At 41.1% G+C, this 20,679-nt stretch overlaps 1 protein-coding gene across 2 annotated transcripts in view; it reads left to right on the plus strand.

Annotated features, from left to right (window-relative positions):
• Nucleotides 1-1,028: 1,028 nt before the first annotated feature.
• The window catches only part of TSC22D1 (TSC22 domain family member 1), a 92,762-nt gene continuing 73,111 nt past the window's right edge, over nucleotides 1,029-20,679 (plus strand). Inside the window, exons 1-2 of one of the 2 annotated variants that reach the window (XM_032678350.1) lie at nucleotides 1,029-1,462; nucleotides 2,108-4,974. In XM_032678350.1, the coding sequence (XP_032534241.1) occupies nucleotides 2,141-4,974 (2,834 nt within the window). In that variant the 5' untranslated portion in view covers nucleotides 1,029-1,462; nucleotides 2,108-2,140. Of the gene's footprint in view, nucleotides 1,463-2,098; nucleotides 4,975-20,679 lie in introns of those variants that run through there. The other variant, XM_032678349.1, reaches the window with a different exon arrangement.

A 20,679-nucleotide genomic window follows, 5' to 3' on the forward strand; every position in this document is an offset into this window, starting at 1 on the left:
GATCAGATGGTTGTCACTCTACAGAGAGGACAAACTCCATTTGGGATGGGATGAGGGCAGCCCCACAATGGCAGGTGTGCCAAGCTTTGCTGCCTGACTCTGAGGATGCCTACACTGAGACATCGAGGGAAGGTCGGCTGATTTCACCTCAATCCCATTTAGCAACTTAAAAATACTTTTGAACAGCACTTTTTTTTTTGGATCAGTGCTTCGGAGTGGTTCCTCTCGAGCTTTCATCAGAAGCTCCTGCACACACACACACACACACACACACACACACACACACACACACACGTAGACACGCCGCTTGTGGATGCAGATGAATGATTCCACCTGACCCGGCCGCCTCCGGGCATCGCCCTCCTCAGCACCGGCGGTGCCGAGAACGCCTGCGGGGTGGGCGGCGGCCATTTCGGAGCGTGAGGGGAGTCACCGGCAGCGACCCCCGCCAGGCTGGATGGAGAGGGGGCACGGAGCGAGCCGCCCGAGGCACAAAGGGGAGGGCCGCCCCGAGCAAGGGAGGTGCACGCGCACTCCGCTTTCCTCCCCGTGCGCGGGGGGAAGGAGCGGGCAGGAATATTCTGGACCGAGGGAGGGGAGGAAGGAGAAGGGGGCTGAGTAACTTGAATAAATCTGCAGCGGAGCTGAGGAGAGGGGGAGGGAGGCGGCGGCAGGTCATGTGAGGCACAGTCATGCTGCAGGCAGTGAAGGGGCATCTGGGGAGGGAAAGGACACGAGGCAGCCTTGGGTGGCGGCTGCCCGCCATGGCCAGGGCCGCAACCTCGCCCCTTCCCCAGCCGGGGCACCCCCTCCTTGCCCGCATTCGGCGCCGCTCGCCCATTTCCGCCACGCGAGCCGAACCCCATTTCCGCCGGCCCCGGCCAGACGGGCTTTATGTCTGCTGGCGCGGCGCGCGTGCGCGGCGGCCGCCGCCATCTTACGTTGTCTCTCGCCCGCCCTCCCCTTTGGCGAGCTCTCCCCTCCTCCCCCCCCGCGGCGCCTCCTCCAGCGCTCCGTGAGGAGACGGGGCCGGCACGGCGAGGGAGAGACCCGCGGCGGCGGGGAAGCTGGGAGTAGACCCCGAGGGAAGAAAGGACGGGGCGGACGCGCACGCGGCAGGAGGAGGATAGATTCCAGGCGCGGTTCTGCGGAGGACCAGTGGGTGCCGCCTGTTATAAAGGGGGAGGAGGCGGCGGAGGGGGAAGGAAGAGCGTGCGGAGCGGAGCCTCCTCCAGAGACAGCCAGACACAGAGGGAGGAGAGAGAGAGGCTGCCTGGCTGGCTCCCCCTTCCTCCCTCCCTCCTTCCTTTTCATGGACTCTCTTGTCGGGTTGCTGCTGCTTTTCTTCCGTCCTTATTCCATCTGTCTAATGCCCAAAATGATTCAGCTCCATGGCTGCCACTGACGGGGATGTCCCTGCCCGGCTCAGCCTGCCGCTGCCGCCCTGCTGTGCGCCAGTCCTGTACGTATCCGCGCCTTCCTCCTCCTCCTACTTAGCAGCGGTGATGGCGAGGGGCGCCGGCCGCCTCGCCGGGCTATCCTGAGGGCCCGCCGGCTGCCCTCGCCCCGCCAAGCCGGGGAGGGAGGGAGGCAAGGAGGGCGGTGCTGCCGGCGAGCCGCGGCGCCCGGCGGAGCCTCCGCGGCGAGGAGGAAGGGGCTCGCCCTTGGGGTGGCCGGCTGGCTGCTCCCCGGGAGAGGCGAGTCGGGGGGCTGGGGAAGTGTGTGTATGGGGGGGGGGGGAGTAGGGGGCGGCCGAGGAGGGAGGTGGTGGTGGAAATCAAAGGAAGGGGGGGCGGGTAGGAAGAAAGAAAGTGAATGGCGGAGGATAGAAAGTGTCACATTCAGAGGCGGCGGAGGACCGGTGCTCGCCCCCTCCCTGTCTCGGAAGGGAGGAGGAGGAGGAGGGGAGGGGGGTGGTGGTTGGCGGTGCCGAGCCGCCTCAGCCCGTGCGCTGCGGGAGCCGGGGGGGGGTGGTTGTGCGTGGTGGTGTCTCTCTGCCCTGCCTTAAGCGGAAAGCTAACTGTGTGTGTGTGTATCTGTGTGTGTGTCTGTCTCTTTCCATACCGGGGGATTGCACTCTTAAAATACACCCGATACAATGCACCAGCCTGACTCAGCCGCAGACATTAGTGCTAGGAAGATGGCGCACCCGGCGATGTTTCCTAGAAGGGGCAGCAGCAGTAGCAGCGGCAGCAGCTGCGTTACTGCTCCCACTGCACCAGGTACTGGCGTTGGGAGCGCTGCCCTCTCTGCCGAGGATTATCAGCCGCCTTTGCTGGTCCAGCCACCGCCTCCATCTCCTGCAGCAGCTTCATCAGCGGGTCCACAGCCGATACCCCCTCCTCCACAAAGCCTGAACCTCCTCTCACAGTCTCAGCTCCAACCGCAGCCTCTTACACAGACTGGAGCTCAGATGAAAAAGAAAAGTGGCTTCCAAATTACCAGTGTGACCCCTGCTCAAATATCAGCTAGTATGAGCTCTAATAACAGCATAGCTGAGGATACAGAAAGCTATGATGATCTGGATGAGTCTCACACTGAAGACCTTTCGTCTTCAGAGATCTTGGATGTGTCTTTATCCAGGGCCACTGACTTGGGAGAACCTGAAAGGAGCTCCTCAGAAGAGACTCTAAATAACTTCCAAGAGGCAGAGACTCCTGGGGCTGTTTCTCCAAATCAGCCTCATCTTCCTCAGCAGCATGCTCCTCTTCCTCATCACCCACAGCAGAGTGTTGTGATCAATGGAAGTGTTCACCCCCACCACGTTCATCATCACCACCATCTTCACCACCACCATCATGGACACCATCATCCATCACATCCTGGCGTAGGTAGTGCCCCTATTTCTGGAGGACCACCGCCCAGTCCATCATTTAGAAAACTATCAACAACTGGAAGCTCTGACAATGTTATATCAACTGCACCAGTTTCTGCTGCATCATCCACTGGTTCCCCGGCATCTGCTGTGTCTAATATACGCACTACAAGTACTCCTGGCAATTTAGGTGTAAGTCCTGCTACTGGAACTAGTACCTTAAATAATATGGGTGGTGGTAGTTCTAGTGTGGCAAGCAATGTGCTTGGTACTATAAATTTAAGCAACATCACGAGTACTGGTAATGTAAATGCTTTGTCTGGAACAAGCAGCAATGCTAATGTGAATATCTTGAGTGGTGTTGGCAATGGTACGAGTGCTTCCTCTAGTGTCATTAACAATGTTACTAATCCAACGGCAGGAATGGCAATGGGATCAAGCCCACAGCCGGCTGCATCTGGCACCTCAAGGTTTAGGGTTGTAAAATTAGATTCTAGTTCTGAACCTTTCAAAAAAGGTAGATGGACATGCACTGAATTCTATGATAAAGAAAATACTGTTGCAGTTTCAGAAGGAGTAGCAGTAAACAAAGCAGTAGAGACGATAAAACAAAACCCGCTTGAAGTGACTTCTGAAAGGGAGAGCACCAGTGGGAGTTCTGTTAGCAGCAATGTAAGCACACTGAGTCACTATACAGAAAGTGTGGGAAGTGGAGAAATGGGAGCACCTACTGTGGTACAGCAGCAAGCGTTTCAAGGTGTGGGTCCACAGCAGATGGATTTTAGCAGTGCTGCTCCTCCAGCAATTCCAGCATCTAGTATACCACAGAGTGTTTCTCAATCACAGCTTGCACAAGTCCAGCTGCATTCTCAAGAAGTAAACTATCCACAGCAGAAGCCAGGGGTCCAACCCCCTGCACAGGCCAGTCTAACCACTGTTACTGGGGTTCAGCCAGCCCCGGTTAATATACTAGGTGTATCCCCATCCCTGGGCCACCAGCAACCTGCCATTCAGAGTATGGCTCAACAGCAGCTGCCATACTCACAGCCAGCGCAGCCTGTGCAGACTTTGCCAGTGGTGCAGCAGCAGCAGTTGCAGTACGGACAACAGCAACAGCAGCAGCAGCAACAGCCGGTTCCTACGCAGATGGCCGCAGGTCACGTTAAGCCGGTGAACCAAAACTCTGTCACGGGGGCTATGCCGGACTACATTCAACATCAACAGATCCTTCAGACTCCAGCTCCTGCCATGCAGCCAAGTTCTACAGGAGTAGGAGCTGGGCAGCCAGTTCCTGTTGCCCAGGCACAGGGCATGCAGCCTTCAGTGCAAGCACATCCAGCCGCTGCCCCAGCTCAGCCTGTTGCTCATGCTCCAGCAGCAATACCAGGTGTAGCTGCCAGTGGTCAAATGCTGAATGTTGGGCAGCAGGGAAGCGTAGCTGCTGTGGTGCAACCACCCTCTGCTGCAAACCAAATTCCACCTCCAGTTATGCCGTCAACTGCTGCTCCTCCATCTTCCCAAGTAGTGCAGCCTGTGCAGACAGGAATAATGCAGCAGGGATTACAGGCTAGTGCTTCAGGCCTTCCTCAGCAAATGGTCATTGCTCAGCAAAATACCTTGTTACCTGTACAGCCGCAGGCACAAGGAGTGGAATCTGTAGTCCAAGGGATGGCTGGCCAGCAGCTGTCTGCGGTTAGCCCTATACCCTCAGCTAGTACTGTTCCTGCAGCAAGTCAAGCTGGTTCAGCTGTGCCTCCTGGCATACCTTCTGCTTCTGTAGGTTTGGGACAGCCCCAGAATATAGCACAGGCTTCGGCTGTGCAGAATGGCAGTTTGGCTCAAAGTGTTAATCAGCCTCCCTTGATATCAACAAGTATAGGTATGCCAGTGGCACAGAGTATGCCACAGCAAATGCCACTAAGCTCTACCCAGTTCCCTGCACAATCACTAGCTCAGTCCATTGTAAGCCAAATTGAAGATGGCAGACGCCCTACAGAACCTTCATTGGTGGGTTTACCTCAAGCTGCCAATGTGGAGAGTGGCGTTGGAGCATCAGCTGTTTCGGATGGGGGTAGCAGCAACATGCCATCTTCTGCATCCCTCTTTCCACTGAAGGTGCTGCCGTTGACAACGCCTCTCGTAGATGGTGAGGATGAGAGGTAAGACTGCCTGTAACTTTATTAAAATATGGACTGTCTGATAGTTTGATTTGCAGTAACTTGGAGGTTTTGTTACAGCCATTCGGTGAAATGAAGCAGAGAGATGTTTCTGTCTAATTAGAAATATTGTTTCTCAGGTCCCAGCATATGCAGGTATTATATTAAAGAACTAGTTTTTCTCTTGAGGGGGTGGGTTGTATTGATTATGCTTTGAAATTACTGCGTGGGTAAATGGTGTTTAACAGTCTGTGACAATGTGTATATTCCCACTGTACAGGGCAAGACAGAAGATTACTGTGGAATATGGGTATGCTAGTGGTGATTATAGTTTAGATTTTTTTATTATACTGAAATAATATTTATTCTTAGGTAGATTTTTTTTCTTTCCACAAGACTAGAGTCCATCCTGCCTCAGCTTCTCTTTTTTTAAGTATTGACTTTACGAAGGTTGAACCAGTTGTGAGTCTGTGGTGTAAGTAAAGCCTTCTCTTTGACAGCCAGGAGATGCTTTAGGCAAATGAGTATGGTGGGGAAAAGGAAGTTCAGCAACACTGTTGTGGCTCTTTAAATTGAACTTAGGCCACTTTTGGTCTTGATGGTTTTGCTTCAAAGCATTAATCCCTGGTGAGAGCTGCTCAGGCCTGCAGAGGGATGGTGAGCCTTTGAATCTGGTGCACCAATTCTGTGCAGTCAGAGTATGAAAACTGCTTTCTTTCTCCCACCCTCACCTATTCAAACTGTGGGTGTTCTCCCACCTTCACATTTTCAAGTAAATGACCACTGGCTGGTCTTAATAGTACGTACATGTGAATAGTCTAATTTCTTTGACAGTGTGTGCAGAGAAGTTGTATCAGTTGTGAAAGGCTATTTTGTGTGCAGCCTGAAGGAATCCAAAGATCAGTTTTGAAGTGTGATTTTTTGATATTAATTATGTGTGGAAATTCCTCAATGTATTGAGGACGTCTTATGATATGGGTTTGCAAGTGGACAGGAAGACTGGTGCTTCTCCCAAAGAACTTCTTATGTAAGAAACTACAATAAGGGGAGAAGTAACTGTTAAGATAAATAAGCAGCCTTTGGAATGTGTGGGAGAACAGAAAAGAATATTAGAAAAACCACGCCTCCAGTAAGGAGACAAAATAAGACACTAAACACAAGGTGGGAAAAATGCCTTAGCAATGGGAGGTGAAGTACTTCTTAAATGTCTTCTTGGTGCCATTACTTAGGAGTATTGTCATTGGCCAAACTTTATTTTGAAAAAATAATAAAATAGGTTGCTGAGAAGGGCTGGATTATTTCCTAATATTGAAGATCCTAACTCTATCAGCAGTCTCTGATTATGTTGATCATGAGGTGTTGACTGCCTTAGTGACTTTCATCACGTCTATCTAAGATACCAGAGAACTATAATGAGTAGCAGCTTGTCTTCCAGGAGTGCTAGGAGACAAGTTCCAACAGTTTCATTCTGATTATGTTTTTTTTAGTCAATAAGTACTTGAAGGTGGTAGAAGACAGACTGAGGTGTTAAAGCCGACAGTATCACCATTGTGCTGCTAGCAGTTAGTTTTCTCAGAAATGTGTTTTGGTTTTCTTTCATTTGAACTTTCTAAACCAAGACTCTAATCCATTTGTTCATGGGTCCCACTTGTCTTTGGTGGTGTGATTTGGTTTTGTTGTTGTGTGGTGTTTGTTTTAGTATTTTTTTACCAAGTTAAAAAGCCCCCTTAGCTTTCAGGGGGATCCCAGCTGAGTAAGGGAATCATAAGCTCATTGATACTCAGCATTTTGGAAAATGACAGCTAGCATGTGTCTGTACCCTGATTTTAAGAGCATATGTTAGCAGTTTGTCATGATTGGTAGTTTTTCCAGAATGTTTAAATCCCTCAGGGTAACAATAGCCAGAAATACCTTCTTCCTCTGTTATTTGGCTAGCCAAAGATCATATCCTTTCTTCTCCCATGCACATTGCCTCTTTGTTCAATCTGTCATCTCCAGGTACACTACACTTTTGTTTAGCTGCAGTTGGAAAATCATTTAGATTCTTTACACAGAGCAGGATATGACTCTGTTAAATGGAGACCAAAAATAATTGTGGTTTTTTTGCATTACCGTAGTGGCCAGGTCACTTTTGTGGACTGTCAGACAATTTACAGCAGCACTTCTCCCTGCATATCTGTATGTAGCATTAAAAACATAGTGAGATCGCCTCTGTTTCCGCTTCCAGGGGATCTCAGGGCAAGGTACTTACATTGTCATCTCAACTGGAATTTTGATCTGCAGCTTAGGTTTCGTTACTAACTAAAGGTAGTGTAAGATACGTTATTTTGCTTCTTTGGCCATCAGATATCTCTAATTAGAGGGTTTTTTCTGGTTTGTTGGATTATACTCTCTTTTACAGGAGGTAAATGGTAACGTGTTTCAGAAGTACGTAAACATTTAAGAAACAGACATATTGTAAATACTTGTGTTTAAAATCCCAATTTCTCTCTGTCTCATCTGCGCACACACGTCCATCACTGAAGATTTCTATCAATACATCCCAAGTGATTCTAAACCTGGCAAGGGAAAAGGTAGAAGAAAGAAGTGAGTGATGACATAATTGGGCCAGCAAAGAAGCTGTAAAATTCCATTTAGTGTGCCTTTGAAAAAACATCTGACCCCTGTAATGCCTTGTATAGATTAACTCCCAGCTTTTCTTAAACCTGTATATAATTGCGTTTAAGGACGCACCAGTATCTTTAAGTCTTTAGTCTGTTCAGTTTTTAGAACACCATTTGCATCTCTTTCTATGTTTGTTATCAGGGCATGGCCTTTTAAATATAGACAGTGTGGAGCGTATCTGCTTTGAGAACCATAACCATTTATTTCCCCAGTGTGAATAACTTTTATTTCAAGTCATAGTGAAGATCAGAAAAAAGAGATACTAAAAATGAACTGCTTGGCAGAATGCTGTGTGGAAAATTAATTTGGAAACTTTATTTATTAAAGAGAGGATACAAATAATACTCTGTATTTTCTGTATTTAAAGAGAAACAAAACCAAAACAAACCACCAAGCAAGAAACCCCAAACCCCACCAAACACTGGTAATTCTTCTGGTTAGTCTTTCTTCGACCTATTGGGTATACCATAGGTGTTTAGATGTTGGTAGATTCGTCATCTCTTTTAATTCTTCAGTCTACAAAAATGAAGGCCAGGTTTTTGGTTGTTAAGTATCTTTTTTTTTTTTTTCTTAGCTTGAAGCATGATATGACCTCAGTGCGTGATTCTCGTAATTTCTTGGATTCGCAGCAGTTACCTTGATTTCTTCAGTTCAGTTATTAAATTCTGTCAATTTTAGACATGGTCTTTTGAGCTTAGTATTTCATCTCTAGAAGTGTAGAAGAGGATTTCTTTTATTTTTATGCTTTTGAAACTTAAGCATGAAAAGTGCATGTTTATATCACAATGAATTTTTTTATGTATTTATACTTAGTGTTTCAAAATAAGTTTTATGTCTTTGTAGACAATGCTCTATGCTTTACTATGCTATAGATGCTTGCAGTAAGATTTTGTACAGACATATTATTCTTAAATTATCTATAAAGTGAAAACGTAAAAAGTCAGTTTATTTTACAGCATTTATAAAGGCTGCTGTAAGTGAATTTAAAAATAACTTAATCTGAAATGTTGTTTACCATTACTAAAAAGCAGATTTTGTGAATGAAGGATAAGAGAACTAATAACTGCCTCCCTGTCCTTGATGGCATTTCCTGTAGAGTTGTTTGCATTCTTTAGGCTGGTGCAAGTTGTGTTCAGCTGTTTTTTCATTTCGTCCAACAGCGAAGCAAAAGAGAAAGGAGGAAAAGGCCATGCTAAACACATAAAAAGTATTCTTTATTATGTGACAATCTTGTAATTTTTTAAGAGAAATTTTTATTAAAAGATCCCTTTAGAAATGTTTTCTGTGTGGGACATATGTTTTGGCTTGTTATCAAGTCTGTGTAGAGGCTGGAAGATTAAAGTTGAACGTGAGAACTGAATGACCTGTGAACAGCCTTTGAGAATCTCTGGTAGTAGCAACTAGTCCTAGATTGTAAAGCAAGAGTAAAGTCAGGAAACTGGATTAATTTTCATCATGTATGCAACTGTGTAGTGGGAAGGCTGATCAGGTACAAGTGAGATTTTTACAGATATAATTGAATACTTTTTGAAGATTTTAATAAGTAGCGGTGAATGAAAATATTAAAATAGAACTGGAAATTTCAGTTATATTTTTGATGTGGAACTTTTGCATACTTATTTTGATTTTGTAAGCAGTTTTAGAGTTTATATGGGCTTTTTCATTTACTGAAAGTTTTGCTGCTCTGTGTTTGAGAAAGGGAAAAGATACTTTATGACAAAGGATTTAGGGTGGATTAGCATAGATTTATGGTGGTATTTTTTTTTTTAGTTGCATCCTAGGGGCAGTGTTATTTTCTGCTTTGCAGATTTTAAACTTGCTTCATAGTCTTGTCACCATTTTGAAAACTGCATGATTTGAATTCTAGGAGATTGACTGTTAAAAAAGTCTGTTCATATCTTCAATGTAGCTTTTATGGAACTTAAGAAAATTGTTAACCTCAGTAATGGCAAGTCAAGTGAGTAAAAAAAGAGCACTTTGGTGAAGAAAATGTGCTTGCTGTTGTCATGCTGACAAGTCCAGTTTCTCATTTCATCTGATTAAATAAAATACCTACTGTTGGTGGAATTGACTTTGTTAGCTCTCTGCTCTGAGTAAAGAACAATAAGGAATTTAGGGTCTGCACCTTGTATGTCTGCTGACCATCTGTATGTGGTAGTACCTGTTTTGATGGACCTTTTCCTGATGTCTTTTATAGATGCATTTTCTGCATGCCAGGATATCCTTTGAACTAAGGACTGCTACAGTGCTTGGCATTGAGTTGTCTTTCAAGACAGGAAGGACCAAAAGATACCAGAGGGTTGTAAAAGCAGTAATTTAGCACTTAAGATAATTTCTCAGCATCTGCCTTATCTCTCCAACTGATAACCTAATTTCCAGAAAACGTTCCTTAACACTACAGTTTTGGCTACTCTTTGGAGCAGTGCATAAGTAATAAGTCATCTATATATGCATATGTCAAACAAACAAGGTTTTAAAATATTTAATGTTGAAAAGCAATCTTTGTTACTGTCTCAGGATTTGCATTCTTCACAGGCTAATCTGGAAATTAGAATTAAAAATACTGACAAATGGATCGGTAGTGAAATGTTTCAGTCTTCAGTAGTTACTGTGATCTAAATAATGCAAACAGAGTTATGACTATAACTGTTTGTGATAATCTGGCAAAGACAGGAGAATAGGAGGGGAAAATAATAAAAAACCAAGCACCACCACCCATCCAAAAAAACCCCCAACCCAACATAGCAAACCCCAATATGTTAACATACCTTGCTTAAGCATAAAGACCCCCTATAACTTGTTCAGTTTACAGAGGGTAATAAAGTAAATAAGCCTTTTCAGACCTGTCTCTAACAGCTTGAAGTAGATCAAATTGTAAACAGTAGTATTGCTAGTATAGGATTTTAAACAAGAAGCTATACAAACATCAATATCACTGATAATAGCAAGTGTATTCTCAATATGACCTTTTGAGGAATAATTTGTGATATGGGCTTGCAGTTTGATGTAGGTGAAACCTAAAAATGACTAGAAAAGAATAGTGTGTCTTTGTTCTCATTGATTAAATGCACTGGTTCTTTTGCTGTTCTCTTGATTAATTTATGAGACTAAAATGTACTGTATGTAATAGATATTACACTTCAACAAATGATTGAAAACTTCTAAAAGTGGGCCTATCCCTTTCATTTAGTGCACTTAGGGCACCAAAGACAGTGCTATTAAGCAAAAACATTCTTCAACAACATGTTAAGAGGGACTAAGGGTAAGATTATTCAGTAAATTATGTCATGGTAAAGATCACCGTAAATAACAAACTAGTTTATTCTCAGCATGGTTGTACAGGAAACCATAGCCTAAAGCTAAGATGGAAAGAGCTCCTGAGTGACTGGGGATACCACTTTATTTATTTAAGCCTGTTTTAAAGCATTCAGAATTAGGAATTGCATGATTGAAGTGCAGCATAATTATGGTATCAAATTGGAGCACCTGATCATCCTTCTGGCTTTAATTTCTGGGAACACTTTAACTCTTGTTCTGCCTTTGGAATTTGCTAACAAAGACAGTAATTTTGCTACAGTCAGTGGTGTAAAAATCCTTATCAGCTCATTTTGTACAAGCCTCCAAATGCCTGTTGTGCATTGTCAGTGTTGGAAGCAGGATTTGGTTTGTGGTTGCAGTTATATGCAAATTCTCCATCTTCCACTGAAGCTGGAGATCAGTTTTCCCAAGAGAGAGATTTAGAGGTTATAAATGCTTGGCAGTCAGGGATTGTAATGACCCCATACTTGCCAATGGTGGAGCCAGGGATAGTTTAGGTATTTTATCATTGTTGGTTACCTTATGGACTAAATGACTTACCAGTACTAAATGAGGACTTCTGACTTGGGTGCTGTGCAGAGGTGAAGAATGATACTCACTGTGGTTCAAACAGAACATTATGCTTTAATAATGGGAACTTGTTCAATTTTATGAAATGTTTTACACTTGCAAAGTAAGATCCTTAACACGTGTTTTGGTAGAGTAAAAAAGTTACAGTAAAGTTGTTCACCATTTTTCTTTGAGCAAGCAATTAATTCCTTTAAATTATTTGGGCATTATTGTGTGCCAGAAATAACTCATGATTTTTTTTTTCCTACTTCACTCTGTGTTATGTGAATTTTGTTAATTGTTTGTCCTTTGTGTTTAATGTTATATGATACTATTTTGAGGTGTTGGTGAGGCTTCATATATTTAAGAACTGTAGGCATTCAGGCTTGAAGTTCTTGTCCCAGTTTCTGTTTCTTCTTGCAGTACAGAGTTGGGGATGGTCCAGAACAGTAAAAGTAGCTTTCCTTTGTTCAACAGAGAATGGACACCTAAACAAACTACTCTTTATAATTAACCTTCCTTGCTGGGGGTTGTAGGTGTTGTACAAACTGAAATGAGTACAGAATTTTGCAAGTACATTAGAAGAACAGAGTAGGAAGTAAAGTAGTTGGAGGTTTTGGTTATTGTTATGGTTTAGAAATTTAACACACTTTTGAAGCTTACTGTAGTCCTTGAAGAGCAACAAATGCAGGTACCACTGATGTTTGGTTTTTGCCTCAAGGAAACTTTCTGAAGACAGCTTTGTATTTGTTTTAATTAAACTTAAGGGGTATCTTGATCATCTCTTTACATACTTTGGAATAACTGATTCTTCTGAGTATAGTGGAGAAGTGCCATTTTATAAATGGCTAAAACAGGCAGCAGAGGATCTTCTCTAAGTTTACACTTGATGAACTTACTACTAGATGAATGGGACCACAGGCTTAAAAATGTAGGCAGTATTTCTAGTAAGGTATAGATTGGATATCAACTAAAAGTTGGTTGTAGAGTGTTTTATAACCTTCTGCTTAAGTGTGTTAAACAAATTGGCCAGCCAAATTGATTGAGGTCCTGTGTGACTTAAGTATTTTTCCAGCCTTCTGTTTGTATGGTTTTGTTTTGTTTGTTTGTTTGTTTGTTTGTTATGGTTGTGTGTGTTTGGTTGTTTTAATTAGCATCAGGAAGTTTTCGGGGCTCTGATTTTTTGGTATGTAATTAATTGAGATTTGAACTTTTCCAACAGCTGTTTAAGCAACAGTGTCTAAGTACTATGCTAAGTATTAGGGACAGTGTTGAAAGCTGCTGAAAATGTGGATCCACATTCAACAATAGTCTTAGTGTCTTAATGCATTTAATAATAGGATGTTGGGTTTTTTACTACTGTACTGTAGTGTGGTTCTTAATGATGAGTTACACGAGTAACAGTAACAGGACTGTGTGCTGAAATTATATGCTTATTTCTGTATCCCCAGTGTTACACTTGTTTCATTTTTTCTGGTAGCATCCGAAGGTGCAAATCAAGTATAAGATACACTATCTTTTTGCAGATATTGTTGGTTTTTTATTTGTAGTCTGCTGTCTTGCGGGTCAATAACAGACCTAGTTATTGGTAACTGAGTGATAATCTTCTTTGGTGCTTACATATCTAGTCAGCAGTCCTTTTAATTGTGTAAGTGTTAACTTTCTGAATTTAGTATCTATTGAGACTTGCTTGTGCTTGGTTTAGAAGTGGTATTTTTCCTTTAAATTTTTGTAGAGAAATGTAAGTTATAGAAATAACTCTGAATGCTTTTCCAGTAACTTTGAACTCTGTGCAATGTAGAGGGATGAAATCCCTGTCAATATAAGAGAAAACTTAAATGGCTTTTGAGCTTCCTCTGGCCTTCATTTCACCTAATTCTGTAACAGTTGTGTATAGATGACAGAGATGATGACTGACAGTCATAACTTGCATACAAGAAACTGTGGAAATAAAAAAAATCAGAATGTAACCATACTAAATTTGTGTTTCTATATATTTAGTGCTTTTGTAGCTTTAAAGGAAGATTGTGACTAAAAATTAACCCAGTAACTCATGTATGATCGCTTTGCTGTCTATTGTGGCTGCAGTTTTGAAATACTTCTCTCTTTAAAGAAAAACAAGCAAAAACTCAGGTGGAGGCTGAATAATGAGTGACTTGTTTGGCATATATTGCTACTGAGCTGGGATAAGCAAAGGAAAAAAAAAATGTAAAAGACTGCTGTAGATTTCCTGGAATATTATTTTCAGCTTGGTAATTTTACTGGATGTATGCGTGTTGAAGTATCATAATGTGTTTTTGTACCATATGAAAGATTCCATATTTTTCTGAGGATGTCTGTCTGTGGACTATAAACAGCATTTTAATTCGTACTTCCAGATTGAGTCTGACAGACGTGGAATGCTATTTTTTCCCTTTAGGATTTCATGAGGGTTCGTGCTGCAATGCCTGCTGTGTAGGGGAAGCAGAACGACCTGGGATGTTTCGTGGTTGTCGTGTGTGTCCGTGCGTGTCAACTTGTGTGTGGTATTAATTGTCATTGTCCCTTGATGTCACTTGCAGTAGAGGATTCTTGGACTCTGAGCATCTCCAAAATCTGACAAGGATGGATTTTGTAGTAATAGTTTATATTTAGCATTATGGTTTATGTTATAATCTGTTCAGTGAAAAATCTTGGCCTGACCTTAACTTGAAATGTCTACTAAACATCTTGATTAATTTTTTTTAAATCCTTTGGTCTAAAATCCTTAACGCTGTTTATCTGTATATATGCATATAAGAACATATAAAGTTTTTTTTTATAAAACAACCCTAAACAAACCTCCTGGTGAGAAAATGAGCAATTGCTGCTCCTACAGCTTCATTTTTTTGCAGTCTTACAAAATAAGACCAAGTGAAAATAAAATGAAAGGAACCGTGAGTTAATGACTATGTGCTTTAAGTACTTGTTAAGTAATTTACTGTTGCACTCAAATGAATTCAAGGTATAAATGTACCTCTTTAATCTGTTGAATGAGGTTATTATGTTAAGAATGGATCAGCATATTGCACTGCCAAGTGTTTCTTTAGTAGTCCTAATGTCCCAAATTGGGTGAAATGTCAAATTACTCATAAATGCTCAGGGATTGGTGTAGGATGTGTGTGTGCCTCCATGTTATTTTCTTTCTTTCCAAGTGTATGAGACTATTTCCAGTTCTGTAATTGCTTGTGAAAAAGAGGAGTTTCTGAGCCTGTATTTGATTGGAGAGGGAGGAGGGAGGGAAGCTCTGAAATGTTCATGATGCTTGTTTTGGTTTTCTTTCTCTTTTTCAGTGAGAAAAGGGATTTTAATTTTTGAAATACTGTCCACGTGTCAGTCAAGCATATACAGTTGTTGGCAATACAGCCTCTTATTTTTGGGATAGTAGCTAAAACACTTAATTGTGTATTGGTGCTCTGCTTTGCTGACTGCTTTATAACGAGGAGAAGAGATGGTCCTGAAGGACTTGGTGTCTGATGTTCAGGTAATGTCTGAACTGATTTTAAGACAGTGATGCTTTGAAACAGGCAAAATCATAAATGTTTTTAGTAGTTTATGGAAAAACAGAGCACCAATTCCGTATAGTGATCTGTGTGTTCCTGTAGAGATGTACACTGCTAATAGTGAAGTACATCATCTCTGGAATACCACTGCATGGAAAATTGAGTCACCGTGTCATCCTGAGAGCTTGGGTCAACCTCTTTGTGGGGTCTCACTGGCTGCCCTTGGGACATCTGGATTCTTAGTGCTGCTTGGTGTTGGAGCACGGTGAAGTAATTGAGCAGTCTTGTTATTTCATTGGGAATTAACATGTAAATAATGATTTGCATGAAAGCATCTCCAACTTCTAGAGAGTAGTGTGATCTGTGGAAGGGGAAAAAGAAATACTAACATATTATAGCACTCATTTGTGGTTATCTTTGCTTTTTGCATTTGTCTGACCATCAGAATCCAATCTCTGGTAATCTTTAACATGTATGTTTACTGTCGAAATACTTAAAATATTTAGAACATGTTTTTTTAGTTCCTTTGAGTTTGTGAGATAGGTGTTTTCTCTGAAAGCATCACAAACAGTTCTGCAAAGAATTTTGTAAAGGACATTGAAATTGTATGAAGTATTCATAGGTATTTTCAAACAGAGGACTGTATTGATATTTACTAATATTTAAGTGGTTAAGCATGTGATCCTCCCTCTTAATACTTTTTAATTAGGGAGACATTTAAGGAAACTTTTTTTAAATTTTATTTTAAAAATGTTTTTTCCTATTCCAACCTCTGAACGTGATAGACTGAACCATTCTTAATGTTTCAGGAACATGTAAATTTTATGAATATCTAAAATGTTCTATTTATTTTTATATTGCAAGAACAACAAGGAAAAACCTCAAACCCCAAAATATTGGGATATCTTTTTGTTAAATGATGGAGTTATCATGATGTGTTAGATGGAAGATCAGGTCAGATCAGTGTCAGGTCCATGCAGTTATCCTAAATGCCAAACACCCATCCTTCTAGTTTGGCTTTAAAAATCCTATGATTTAGTGAATTTACAGGTACTCTTTAGAAATACTTTCTCAAAGTTGCTGTCAGATAGCTCTGGAACAGAAGTACTTTGTGATAGTAATAGACCTGCTATCTGTGACTTAAGAAGAAAGTTGATGCCTGCTGGATTAGGTCTGTAGCCTAATCAGGGAAGTTACAAAATCTTCCCATGCTTTTGTAACTGTAATCATTGGAGTCACACAGATTGCATTCATCAAATGGTATTGCCATGTAGCTGTCACAAATTGGCACAGGCAACTTGGCACTCTGAGGTCTGTGTTCAGAAATGGTCAAGGGTAAGTTTTGGTTGTCTGTAGTAAATTGGAATATGTGTATCTAGAGCTTTTATAAATTATACGCTAGAATTTCTTAATGCCTTTTCTACTAAAAACTTTCTTGGACACCATTCTTAAAAAATGTAACTGTAATATGAAAAACCACATGATATGAAACAAATAGATTCTGTAGCATGTTATATCCTAAATTATATACTCTAACCTAAGATGTAAGTTATTAAAATGGTTTGTTCTGGTACAGAATCTGTTCCTGTGCAGAATTCTTCAAGCGTGATGGGTAAACACTAGGGGTTTTTTATTTTTGCTCATCAGTTGCATGTTTTCCACCATTGATTTATGTTGTCTGCTTCTAATGAAGAGACAAGATTTAAAAAACAAAGCCCCTTCAGAAATCATGAGGTTGCTGGAAAGATCTGCATTTCGTTTCAGAAATAAGAATTGAAGCTACTTGTGGTAGTCTCATCTGCCTAAAGTGACCACAAGAGAAATGTACCAAAAATGATTGCCAGTAAAAATAGGCTCTTTTCTTCATGAAAAAAGATCCAACCATGTTTAAATATTATTTAATTATAGTGCCTGTCAGTGAATGTGACTAGTTTCTGTGAGATTGTTCTTAAGTGACAAACAAAGGTTGTTTTTAATCTCCGACTAGTAAGAAATGGTTTGGAATGCTGTGTCTAAAGAGACTTGCAATTTTTTTTCGTGAAATAAGCAGTTTTTCTCTCACTGAGTATTGATGTGGTGGGTTGAATTAAGATTGGACAGATAGGATACATTAAAGTTAGGACTATTCAGTTCTGGCTCTTCTGAAAATTAAAACTGAATACAAGTTGTGTTTGAAACATGGCAATGAACACTTAAAATGCCAGCATGGCTACTGTTGACTTGGCAACTTTGTTTTCTTGAAGGAAGATCGAGTTAATTCATCTAATCAAGTAATTGATAATAGTAATAGAAAGAGCTGCTGAAGAGGAAGCTCTATAAGAGCCCTATGAAGTGGAGAACTTGAAAATCCTGAATAGAGGTTTACATTTTGGAGCACTTTGCAATAGAGATTCCAAATCTTTACCTACAAGAGCCTTCTGAACCTTTACCTACAAGAAAGGTGACTAGAAATATATGCGTCTCTGTTTCCTTCAATGTAATTTCTTGGGAAGTGGTGGAAGAGTTTACTCTCTCTTAATGATTCATGGCCAGAGGCCCACTTCCATAGGAAGAAGTGACTAGTAGAGAAGCATTTGGCCTGCTAGACTGGGTTTTGTGGAGTCTGACTAGTATGACCAGGTGTTGTAGGGATGCCATATATCTTTGGAAGTGACTGTTTTAATTGGTACTTAACTGTTGAGGCCAGGACTGTCCAGATTTATAAGCAGTAGACCCAATTGTTGGATGCTAATAGTAGATTACCAGGTTAGCATGTTTTATGTGTGTGCAAATTGCATTTTAAGATTTCCTAGTGTATGTTCTTTTCTTGGTGTGAAGTGTTTGTATTGTATCATCACTATATTGCTCTGCTTATATACGTAAGTACAGGCTTCAGAAATTTGTTCTCTTCCTTTCCTGATAATGTTGGCAAAATGAAGGTAACACTGCGTGAACTAATGCATCCTGTTTCTAAGTCTGGAATGGTGTCTTACAGTTCTTCTGCTTCAGCATTGCATCCTGTGCTTTTTCAGTTGTCCAGTTTGGTTCAGCATGCATCTCTCTCAGCATTTGCTGCTCTTTGCTTGAGAACCATTTCTGATGAATGATAAATACTTGGGAAAATGAGGCTCTCTCTTGGTGAGTCTTAAGAGCAGAAACAATAAAAGGGGTTAAGAAAAAGAATGGTATGAGCGATTAACTAAAGTTGGTGCGCTGCTAATTCCTCTTGTCAGACTGTGGGAAGACCTCCATTTGTATTATTTTTCCTTCTTTGTTTTCCTAGAGAGTCAGTCCTTACTGAACCATAAGCCCTTTCTTTGTCCTTGTAGACTAGTTTTGCTCGCTCCTAACATTTGGTGTTAGTAGGAGGTGGAACCACTGTCAGGGTCAATGGCTTTCCTTTTCTCTTACATCACAGATACATTCCCCAAGTACAATGGAGTGTCTTACCCTGGTCATATTTGCCTTCCTAAGGATTTTTCACACTTACCCACTATTACTGTGGTGAATTAATGTGTTTAAGAGTTCCAGATCTCTTGCCAAATGTACCAAAAGGCTAATTTGTTTTTGGTGTAGACAGATGTAAGCCCAGACCATCTTGTAAATTAAGAAGGTACTTTAACTTGAGTCTTAGAAAACAAAAAGCTAATGAGTTAAGGCCTGCTGTGACACTGGAGCCTGTCCTGCAAGATCTCAAAATTCAGTTGTGGTGGTGTATTTTTTTTTAAATGACAAAAGATAATCTACAGGGATTAGAAGGAATTCAAAATGAAATGACCAAGTAATACCTAAACCAAGAAATAAATCTCTAAAGCTGAATGATAAACCTACATCAGACTTGTGATTGAGACCATGACTCACAAGGAGCCTTAAAGCTATGATAACATATTCACTTTTTTGTACTTTACATCCTGATCTAAGCTAGATTTGTAGTTTAGACCTTATGTGCCCTCAAATAATTTGGGAACAAGAGACCATGGGTAAAATTGCCTTGGCTAATATTAAAAATGATTTTGTCTGTGGAGCTCATTGCCACAAGAGTCTGTGGAGGCCTAGAGAAAAAAAAATGTAGTCTGTGTATTGTTATGTAGGAAACGACATAGAATTATAGTAGCACATGGAAAATGAAGATACTTTTGGCTTCAGCTTTTAGGATGAATTCTAGGTAATTCAGGGGAATCAAGTGCATCTTTTGAGATAGATCTTCTGTAACTTCTACTGTGACCTTTTCAGTGACTTTTGGAGTACCTGGTGCTGGCAACTATTGAAGACAGGATACTGCTCCATACTGTCTTTATACTAACTAAAACTTAAAATTCTTTTTATTTGAACTTCGTTGAAAATATCATTGAAGTATGAAGGCAGGAGAGAAAACTCAGAGTCAGATGAAAAAACTGAGGTGGAATGTATGGAAGGAGGCCTTATGACTGCTGATTATAGAAATGTGAATGATCACAAATGATGGCGATTGATACCATGGCTGCTAAAAGCGAGCTGGGATGCAGTGGTGTGTTCTTGAATTTACAGAGTAGCAAAAGTTCAGAGGTTGTTGCACATTTAAAGTAGGGAAAGGTGTAACAACTGCCCTGCTCTATCTAAGTGTAGGTCAGAAATTAAGATGTCATGTAAGCAGAAGCAAGATACTGTTTCATTAAGAACAAAACCACTTATTCACAATCCTTATTTTTCAGGAAGCTGTTCTTGTGCTTGAAAAATGTAATGGTCAGCACAGCAATGGCTTAAAATAGCATTTTGGATGCTATAGCACTGGCATTAGAGCCTCATTGGCAAACGTCCAGGAGGCCTGTAAAAGAAGATGCCTTAAATGTTAAAGCTTCAAATGTTTCTGTTTAAATTTTAAATTTAAATTTTCATTTCTTTTTAAATTTTCTTAAATTTTAAAATTATATGCCTATTTAACAAAATATTTGAGATTAAGCTTAAAGTTCTTTAAAAACACACTAGATAGCAAGAATTCTTATTGGCAACACAAAATAATTGAATTGGTTATAAGAGTGCATGTAGGGTAGGTAGCTGCAAAGAATTACTCAAGTTGTACAGAGTAAAGTGGTAGCTGCACCAGTGAGGTAAAGAAATAATTTCAGCAATCAGATTTTTCAGTTCTCCCTGCTTGTGTATTGTTCAAATTCTTAGTTATATGTCAGGTTGCAGTGCAGGGCTTTCTTTGTAGGCTAGTTCTTTCTAAACATGTAAGTTTGTTTGATGTTATATGTTTCTAAACATATCAGTATGTTTAGTGGTTACATGATGGAATTGTACTGTGTTGTTTGTTCTTTTGTAGGACACTGCAGGTACCACAGAAAGGGGACGGCCTTTAGCAGCCTCCTTCCCTGTTTCTCCCAGTCATTCTTAGTAGTTACATCCCGCCTCAGGGAAGGAAAGATGCCTTCTGTTGTAAAAACCTCTCTCAGTGTATCTGGATAACTCTGTTAGCTGTTGCTAATGAGTAAATAGTCAAATAGCAAGCACTTAATATTATCAGGTTCTCACTTTTACTGCTGCCTGGAAAGGACTGTGAATAAAAGATGTTAAATGTTTCCTGTGCTTCCACTTGTAATTCTGTCGGGTAAATACTGTTACCAAAATTGCTCTGAACTGTCCTCAAAATAAAAAAAGAATGGGACAATTCAGCTTGATTCATGCCTGTATGGTCATG

The sequence above is a fragment of the Chiroxiphia lanceolata genome, chromosome 2 (genome assembly GCF_009829145.1).
Source record: "Chiroxiphia lanceolata isolate bChiLan1 chromosome 2, bChiLan1.pri, whole genome shotgun sequence".
Lineage (NCBI taxonomy): Eukaryota > Metazoa > Chordata > Aves > Passeriformes > Pipridae > Chiroxiphia > Chiroxiphia lanceolata.